Source organism: Diachasma alloeum, unplaced genomic scaffold (assembly GCF_001412515.2).
Source record: "Diachasma alloeum isolate Michigan unplaced genomic scaffold, Dall2.0 Dall_scaffold_01065, whole genome shotgun sequence".
NCBI classification, from domain to species: domain Eukaryota; kingdom Metazoa; phylum Arthropoda; class Insecta; order Hymenoptera; family Braconidae; genus Diachasma; species Diachasma alloeum.
Genome location: NW_021681176.1, coordinates 4,890 through 14,942, shown reverse-complemented (window position 1 = coordinate 14,942; position 10,053 = coordinate 4,890). Strand labels below are relative to the sequence as shown.

The following is a 10,053-nucleotide window of genomic DNA, read 5'->3' as shown; positions in this document are numbered from 1 at the left end:
TCTGGAGAGACCAGGTCAACGTGGAAGAATTTTTCCATCACAACACATAAGCCAGATTCCAGAGAGCCCATCATTCACACAAAAACAATAGTTCGTTACCTGGGAATGCACGTAGACCATCTTGCCCGATGCACCAAGCACATCGACCTCCAACTACTGAAAGCTCGGAACCGATACAAATCACTCAGTCAATTGTTCCACAACAAAAACATCACGACGAGAGCCAAGGTGTTACCTTCAGCTAGTCAGACCACTTCTGACTTACGCGTGCCCTATCTGATGGAATTGGCACTTTCCAGGATGCATCAAATACTTCTCTCCTATACCATATTGGCAGACACCAAGCTAATAAAATAATCCCACTCCCACTGGACCCTTCTCAAACTTGTTTATATTCCAAAGAGATCCCCGAGAGGGATTTCCTGGCTGAGCTATTGGTGGCTGAATGACTTGGCTAAATATTAACCAGAGATTGCTCGGAGACTGGGGAATGAGGGCAAACCGCCCGAACGCCAGCAAGTAGCAGAGAGACGCAGGAGAGCTCCTCAACGATAGCCCCTGCGACGATGTCCCATATGGACTCCCTCAACTTTTTTTCTGTATATATGTACATAATTAGTCTTAGTTTAGTTTTAAATCACATCCAAAGATCCTGCTAGATAGGCTTTTTTACTTGGTCGTACTTTTTTTGCCTAATTGTTTCACGCTTCCGAAGCGACTTACTAGTTGACATTATGTCCCCTAGGGCCTTTGCCATTATTTTCTCATAAAAATCCCCAGTAATAACAAAAGAATCCTATTTTTTCAGTTCTCATATTAGAAGATTTGCGAGATGCTGCGTCGCAGCCATGTATTTTCAATTATATTTTCTTAAATTAGTCGAGTGTTCATTGGCTGAGTTTATTAATTCTCGTGTACTGTATTTGTTCCCATTTATTGACTAAATAAATAAACTCTTTAAATAAAAAAAAGCGTGGTTAGTACTTGGATGGGTGACGGCTTGGGAACACCACGTGCCGTTGGCTCTTTCTTTTTAATTTTTTCCTTTTCAGAATAGTTGATAGACAATAAAATATCACTGAGAAACAATTAAATTTTGCTAATTTCCATCTATTTCGCGCATTGTTGATCATTTGTTTTTAATCTTGAGAATTGATAAAAACGCTCAAATTTTATTCAGTCAATTGGTAAATTCAGCGTTTTAAAATCAATTGATCTTTCATTTCCCATATAACAATGACTTGACAATCTAAAAAGTTTTGCATCACAATATAAGTATATCCGCCATCGATGCTTTCTTTTCTTTCAATAGACAGATATTCAGAATCGGCTGAAGTCGGAGTAGAAACAATTCATCACGTTGTTTGAAACAGTAATATATGAAGTAATACCATAAATCGATTAGATTTGGGTTGAAGAGCTGTTGGCTTGTCTCTTTTGTGTCTGCTAACTTGCGAAGATAACTAATAGTACATTTGCAGTAGAGCATAATCATCTTCAAAAGGGGCAAGGGGAAGATGCCGTGGAATATAAGAATCGTCAAGGATGATTGAAAGCTTTTTCTTGTTGATACTTTATCAATTATGAAATGAGATTCTACGCAATACTCGCAATACGTGGCATCTGTCCTCATTAGTCACGTAAGTCTTGCATTGCCAATATTTCTCATTACAAAGTGTTATCATCATACGTATATCAGTAAGAATAAGATAACGAAACAACGTAAATTTCACTCTATCCTTTTTTAATATGTGCCTTTCTCTTTGAAAATTCTGAAACATTTCGTTCAAAATTTAATTGCGTTACTTTTTGTTAATGTATTATTCAACCGCAGTGAATTCCTATCTTTATTCAGTATTTGGCAGTTATGTTCAACTGGCCATAATTCATTTTCAAGCGCTTATTCGAGTTGAGCGTTTCTCAAAATTGTTATTGAAATAAATTAACTCTGACATCATGAATCAATGTGGACAATCATTTGAATAATCATGAAAAAATTGTTTTTTTCTAATGTGAAAATTTTGAAAAAAAAACTACCGATTATAATTAGACTGGTATCAAATAGAAGGGTTTATTGAATTCTAAATTCCATGAAAAGAAGAGATCGGTTTTGGTTTTCTGACGGGTTTTTAGCTAGTTATTCCCGGTCCTACTTAGACACCCGAATGGTTGACACCTTGTAAGAGACAAATAAGTTACGAACGAGTTGAGGTGCATAAGTTAATAATCGGGGAAACTCATTTGTGAACGACAATGATTGCCCCGATTATTTAGAATTGTTGCGTTTGGAACCTACAGGTTACGCATCAAATACAATCGATGAGTCACTAACCCGCAACTAACTCATAAGTTGCCGATACTCATTGGGCACCCCCGACAAATTTTCTACTCGTATTCGGAATTTTACTTTTTACAACAACTTTCCAATAGGAAAGATAAATGCCCCGATTGGGGAAATTTCTATACGGTATATTCTATACTTCTCCTTATACGACTTCATGAATGCACAGCGATTCCACATACCGGAAAATCTAATGGGTTTTCTTAACAAACTCTAGGTCGATTGTGGAAGGAGATCGACAAGTACCAATATTGGGGGAAGTAAATAAACGAGACTTCCAATCCGTTCTCGGTTTTTTCCAATTTAATGTTCCTCGAATTTGTGATACTGTTAATAATTGATAAATCTGTTTTACTATCTACAAAAAATTTAATTCATAATATACTCTATTTAATTGATATCATTAATCAGACCAGATCGTCTCCGAGGCTTAGGCACCGGTGGTTTAATCTTCTCATTCTCTACAACAAAAGTGGCATCACTCCTTACCGAACTCTGGCTCTCCACCCTCATTTCCTCTCGATTTTCATCAATTTCAACCACATAAGTTTCTCCACTGTCTCCACTACTCTCTCTTCGCTCCTCTTTATCCTGCCTTTCCTTATCAATCCTGTAATTTCCAGTATTCCAAGGCTCCCTGGTTCCCCTTATCCTCCCCCTGCAGTTCACAATGCCATCTGAAAATGCTCTTCCAACCTCCTCCTCGGAAGTTCTGAACGTAGTTTCTATCCTCGCACTCTTCGATTTACTTTTTTCAAAATTTTTTCTATTTAAACTCATCATCTCGAATATTTCACTCGATTTGGACTCACTAGAATTATCTTCAAATGTTGAAAATAAAGGAGGAACGTAGGGGATTACCCTAGAAACCTCCTCCATAGGAACACCCAACCTATTCGCTTCGACATCATAATTCGACTTTGAGCTATTTGACAAAATTCTATCAATCTTCGCAATAATATTTGTCAACCTATTAGCACTTTTAGTCTTCAGTTCTCCCTCAGTTTCATTGAATATCTTCAATCTCTTCCTCAAGTCCTCACGACTCCCATTACTCGTGTCCCTCGCATTTTCCGAAGATTCTGCTCTCATCACGTAATTCTTTTGAGATCTCAAAGTTTCCTCTGAGAATCTTCTACTAGAATTCAATTTATTCCCAATAACTGAACCAGATTTAACAGATAAATCACCATCCTCATTCAACATCTTCAATCCCACCCCCTCACCACCTGGGTTTTTATCGAACCTAAGGACAACAGCACCGGAAGGAGCGCCAAAAGTCGAATAAACAAGCACATGATCATAAGGGTGATAATCCACACAAGTGACTGGTAGATTCTTCGGTTGAGTATGATAAACAGCGACTTTCTTCCCGGATTCAACACTCCAGACATTCAGAACTCCGTCCTCACCTCCACACAGCAATAATCCTCCACATGGTGATATCCTCGCAGTTGTTTGGATTCTGAGACTCTTCAGCCCTTCATATTTCTGTAATACAACTCCAGTGGCTAGGTCCAACATCCTCAAACCATTATTTCTGGAATGTACCAGCAAACGAGAGCCCAACGGATGGAGCACAATTGTGTTGATGGGTACCCCCTCAACTTCTTTTATCTTGATCTTTCTGAAGATTCCCCAATCTTTATTCATCTTTTTTCGACTTTTACGAATTGCCCAATGGATGATGACTCCAATGCTATCAGCAGTTAGCAAAGATCCATTTTTCTGGAAGCACATGGAGTTGATGAAACCTTCGTGTCCCTCAAGTTCTTGCAAGAGTTCGTAGGATAATGAGGATCTTTCCCAGATTCGGACAAAGTGGTCGTAACAACCTGTTGCAATCATCTGAGAGTGCAAAGATGGATGGAATTTTCCGGAGTAGATGTAGGAGGGGTGAGGAAGCATGAAAATATGGTGGATTAGTCTGTTCTTGACGTCCCAGACTCTAGCAGTCTGGTCGGATGAGACCGAGAGGAGATAGTCATCGTTCTGAGACCAGTCTAGGGAGTAAACGAAGCTTTTGTGGCCGGTGAACCTGATGAAGATTTTCATTTCGTCGACTTTATGGATGATGATCGGGTAGTCGTACTCTTCGGAGTTGACGGAGGCCAGGTACATCCCATTGTTGCTGAAGAGGACGTAAAAGCTTCCGTTTTCCGCGATTTCAGTTTGGAAGTGGAAGTCGTTGGGAATTTTGCAAGATTGGGCAGCTAGGCGGCTCCATTTCGGGAGGTGGATGGGCTCCGGGGTGTGGGGAGATTTTTGAGGGAATGGAGGCGATGGCAGATCGTTGACGAGTTGTCCGTAGAAAACTGGCTCTAGTTTGGGTGGTGACACTGATGTTATAGTAGTGTAAAGGGAGCTGGGGTATTTTTCACGAGCTCCAGATTTCCACCAACTGAAGGCCTGATGAAAATCATGAGAAAATATTAGTAGGTACTTGCAAGAAATATAAATGCAATTGAAACAGTGGATTGTGAAATTCAGTGCCAAACATGTACTGAGTTTCAGTGAGAGAAGTCCTTAGAATTACCCAGAACCGTAGTACCGAAATCAAGAACCCTCGGTTCTCAAAATGTGAACCGTTGGGCACATTCAAATATTACGTCACGTAATTAAGGAGGCGAGGAGTTTATGTAATTTTTAACGTTTCGCGCGGAGGAAGGAGGGGGTTGCCGAGGTTGTGATATTACACCGTAATTAATGCAAACAATTTCCTCAATTCTGATTTTGAGCAATCAGAGTGCGTATTCGGGGTCACGTGACACGTTTTACACTGATAATTTTCCTAGCGCTGCGCGCTCGGGATTTTAATCTGCAAAATTGATCCCTCTCGTTGCTATGCAACAAAACATTCGGGAAATATCCGATAATTTCGAAAGTCCTGGGATATTATAGCTGATAATTTGAAGCAACAGGAATGTCAATTTACGAGCTCCAAGGTTTTGATTTTGGAACTTCAGAATTCTTAAGGATGTTCTACACCCTTTCTGCCAAAATTCACGTTTTTTTAATTTTTCTGGCAAACTTATGATGGAATTGACGTGAAAAAATATAACGTTTTTGCGTTTTGTCATTATTTAATGACTGACGAAATTTTAAGGTGGTGCGAACATTTTCCTGCGTTTTCTCTAAACTTTTAAAAAGAATCACAAAACTGTAGAAACAAGCAGGGGTAGAAGCCTACTTGATATAAGACGAATGATCGTTAATTTTTTTTTCTTATTATGCTTTTTTTTCTTTTTTTTTTCTACCAATTTCATTGATAGTAAGCTTCCGAAGGGAAACATATTAGAGATTAACAGATGAGAACCAAATTCGATAGTGAGCCATCAATTTTTTATTCTCAACTCGCATTTGTAAAATCATCATTTTCTCTTACTTTTCTTATCAATAAAAGTATGTTGTTCTATTCTGATTCAATTATTTCCTTTGATTTGTTTCCATTGGCAAGAAATATGAATTCCACTCAAACCAGATCTCCACATTGTCACTGAGAAAGAATGGTCCGATGAAATCCATACTATCGTCTAATTTTTTAAATAATGTCAGTATATTACCTCACCCTCGCTCAATGCAATGACCCATACTGTACAGGATGTTCAGAAGAAAATATTTAACCTTTTAATAAAATGGATTTATGCAAAAAAATTAATATCTCCTAAACCACTGTGCCGATGGCACTGATTTAAAGTACGGACCTTTGTTATTATAAGAGAGATATACATGTCAAATTTCAACTTCATATCGTTTTTTCGTCACAAGTTATCAACCGCACAAGAATGAGAAAACGAAAAAAAAGAAAAACGAGAATATCTCCAAAAGGTTGTATGGACGGGCATATATATTTTCAATGATCTAGGTAGTAGCAATCGAGACGGATATTTTGAAAAAAGAAAATTTTTAATTGGTCAAGTAGTTGACGAGATATTTGACAGAATAGATTTTCACAAAAAATTGAATATCTCGCGAACCACTCGACCGATTGACCTCATCGAAAATACGAACCGTCTATGTTACAAAAGCTAGCAGCATACCGAATTTCAAGTCGCTAGCTCGTTTTTTCATTGACTTATCGCGCGTACAGTGTTTTTTATGAAAAAACGGATAAACGGCAATATCTCCAAACTTTGCACAAATCGGTATATATGATATGAGTGATNTTCCAAACTTTGCACAAATCGGTATATTTGATATGAGTGATCTAGATAGAGGCCATCGAGATATGTAGTTCGAAAAAAAATTGAAATCGGTGCAGTTGTTGGCGAGATATTGCAGAAAAACGAAATTTAAACAAGTGATTATATCTCAGGAACTACTTCACCGATCGAGCTGAAACGAAGCACCAAAGTGAGGCTCATTCATAGCTATCATGAGCCGAAATTTCAAATTTTTAGCTGCAAATTTCACCGTATTTACGTTGAATTTTCTAAAATTGAATCACCAAAAACCCGAATCTGCACACACATACATACAGACACCCCCCCAAAAACATCATTTCTTTACGTTTCATGATGTTGTGGACCATTTGCAACCAAAATTAGAGAATCGAAAAATCGACCAAAAACAATGCTTCCCTTCGGAAGCAAAAANACTACGCAACTTCGTGAGCCATTAAAGAATGACAAACCACAAAATCGTTATATTTTTTCACGTCACTCCCATCGATAATTTGCCAGAAAAATGAAAACAACGTCAATTTTGGCTAAAAGGGTGTCGAACATCCTTAATTTCAGAACCCAACGATTTTTATGTTGAGACGTCAAAGTACTAGATCCCAGACCCAAGGTGCCTTGATTTAAGTATCATGTGTACTGGACATCATTAAAAATTACTGAGATGCTTTTTTCTCTCCGGTTCTCCAGAGAGAAGTTTTCTCAATTCACTTTGAACCAGTAAAACTTTCACAATCCAGAACTTTTTGGTGCTGGATTTCAGTACCAAAAAGGTCACGGAGTATACTAAAATCCAGACAATATATTTCTAAAAAAATTAATGAGAATATTGAGAAATATTGTGAGACCGAAAAGCTCCGCAGCATCAGAAATCTATAAGTTTTAATTCGATAGTCGATAATTTTCTAGTAAAATTTCAAAAGGAAGAGTCAAGAGGTGATTGGTTACCAAGAAGCATCTCCCGGTGGTGGCAATTAGAAATGCAATTTTTGCGATTCTTTCTAACGTTCAAAGTTTAGGAAAACTAACTATCGGAAATTTTTGGAAAGTGAAGAAATGGTCGTGAATGATGAAGATTAATACCAAAATCTAGTACAATGTTTCGAGAATTAAAAAAATTTACAATTATCTCTGGAAAACTGCACAAACCACTAAAAATGAACTGTAACGGTTTTTGGCAATAGTTGAAAAATGTCTCAAGCAAATCTTCAGCGATTTACCTCACACTTATGTCTGATAGTCTTCCGCATCAACCTCTTCGGTTTGTACAACTGCAGCCTCACTTGTTTATTCAGATGACACCTCCTCTCCCGCCCCACTGGTTTCAAAAAGGCCCAGGCGATTTTATACCAGCAATTCTCTGCTCCAAATTGGTCATAGTTCTGGCTAGCCTCAGCAAAACTCAGCAAATCAACAACCTCAAACAAAACTAGTACTTGATCCTTCTCAGTCCCCATTAAAATCTCGAAATCCAGTTCGAATATCAATTCTTCATCCCAATAAGGCACCATCGACTTGTTCTCTTTGAAATCAAAGGTTCCAGTGATCAAGGGCTGGAGGAAAGGACGTCTACTTATTTCAGATCCCTCCAACTTCAAATAATCTCCAGTATTAGCCTCTACAATATGAACGATTACCATTGGATGTCTTGTAACATAATCAGCCTCTAACATATCAGCTTTATGAATTTTCACAGAAGTGAATTTCATTTCCTCTTTCTTCTCCTTTTTCTTCTTTGGTTTCTTCAGTTTTTTCGATGATTTTTCCTTATTCGAAAGGATTGTATCTTCAGAATATCGGGTTGTGGACAGAGACTCTCTCTTCTGCTTTATTTTCCGTATTTTTGGCGTTGATTCTACCTCCTCTGAAGAAACTTGTTCTTCACCTTGTGTTTCTCGTTTTGCTCTTCTTGGCGGTTTTCTCGATCCTGGAAGATCTGATAATAAACGCTCAGAATCACCAGTCTGATTATAATCCCCTGACTCACTCGATCTCGAAGACTTCTTGTCATTCCTCTCAGTTCTCGTTCTCGCCTTCGATTTTGCTTTCTTTTGTCGCTTCTTAGATAAAAGACTGTCTTCAGAGTGATCGATTGACGGATTTTCCGATACAAATGACTTTACTCTCCTTGGCATTTGTTCAATAATATCTTCAACTTTAGACCCCTCAGACTGTGAAGATGATTTCCTATAGAGTTTTGTGAATTTCGTAATTTGTGTGATTTTTGATTTCAAGATCTGTGGAGAAGAGTCTAATGAGTCTGTAGTATTTTCCACCGATCTCATCTCTATTTTCGTTTGCTCTGTGACTCCGTGACTAGTCTCGATCCTCAAGACTTGATCATCGTCATGATCAGATTCGAATGCAGCATTGTCAAGCCCTGCATCAGAATCTTCTTCTTGTAAATTAATTATTTTGTTTATTCTAGGTGCTAGGACTGGTACCACTGTGTCTTCGTCATGCAGAGATCTCCAGGGGCTGCTTCGTGCTGATGTAGATGAGAATGAAGTCCTTGAAGGTAACTTTATGACACTGGCTTCTTTAGACCATCGTTTCCGTTGTTTTTTCACTGAATCTACTGAATTCACGAATGAATCTTGTTCATGCACTTTCGAATCATCCTTGATGGGTGATTTGTCCAGTTCGGTTTCTGATAAACTTTCAATTGTCTCTTCTTCAGTCATGTTTGCATTGTCTTTGTCATTTTTGTTAGGATTTTCGCAGTGAATATCTACAACTACGTCCATAGAATTCGGTTCCAATTCGTTTGAATGAACGTGTTGAGATCTTTTCAATTGATGGCGTTTTCGAGTAGTTGATTTAGATTGTTGCTTCTCTTTTTCGTTTTTCTCTTCACTCAGTTTCGATATTTTGTCGATTTTCACTAGGTTTGTTCGAGAGCCTGTATCGAGGTCTGAGGAGACATCGGAACTGTCCAGGTTCTGACTCTTTTCGACGGATATCTGGGTTTTTCTCATTGGGGAGAAGACGGCTTCGATTTTCGGTGCCTCTTCGATATCTGAGTCGACCGATTTTTGTGGTTGTTTTGATTGGCTGGAGATGTTTGAGTCTTTTTTAAAAGCTGCACGGAACATTCGTTCCACCTTGTTGCTGAATTCACTGAGCTTACCCCGCCGGGTCGACTCTTCATCTTCTTCACTAGGGTTACGAGATTTACGCAACATGATTAGAGAGAATAATGGAAGAAGTTTTTTAGTTTTAGCAAGAAGAGTTTTAATTAATTGAATGATTTTTGGTTTTAGATTTTGCTTTTATTTCAGGTTTCGTTGAATTGTTGGGGGTAGTTATACATGGGAGAGGGGTTTATGTACTGCGACCATGTGCGCCACTAGTGCGACCGATACTGGCAGGTGCTCACCACCACTGGTCTACGGTAGCGTGACTGCATGACAACGTCGATCGATATTTCCATGACATCAGCAGTTAACTTTGCATTCGAGTAAAACGTCAGATCTGAAGTTTTCATTCTATAATAACATGAAATCATGTTAGTCGAATGAAACATTCGTCCAT

General features: G+C 38.4%; 1 protein-coding gene across 1 annotated transcript; it reads right to left on the bottom strand.

The window, feature by feature from the left end:
- Nucleotides 1-2,638: 2,638 nt before the first annotated feature.
- Nucleotides 2,639-9,704, bottom strand: LOC107045758 (jouberin). The gene is made up of 2 exons (XM_015268120.1): nucleotides 7,740-9,704; nucleotides 2,639-4,750 (listed from the first exon to the last, which is right to left on the bottom strand). The coding sequence occupies exons 1-2, from the start codon at nucleotides 9,702-9,704 to the stop codon at nucleotides 2,732-2,734; spliced, it is 3,984 nt and encodes a 1,327-aa protein (XP_015123606.1). The 3' UTR covers nucleotides 2,639-2,731.
- Nucleotides 9,705-10,053: the final 349 nt, after the last annotated feature.

Excerpts from the sequence above, each read along its gene's own strand:
- LOC107045758 (XM_015268120.1), bottom strand. The coding sequence starts at position 9,704 with ATGTTGCGTAAATCTCGTAACCCTAGTGAAGAAGATGAAGAGTCGACC. Across the intron at positions 4,751-7,739 it reads CTATCAGACATAAGTGTGAG|GCCTTCAGTTGGTGGAAATC; the intron begins GTAAATCGCTGA and ends GATTTTCATCAG.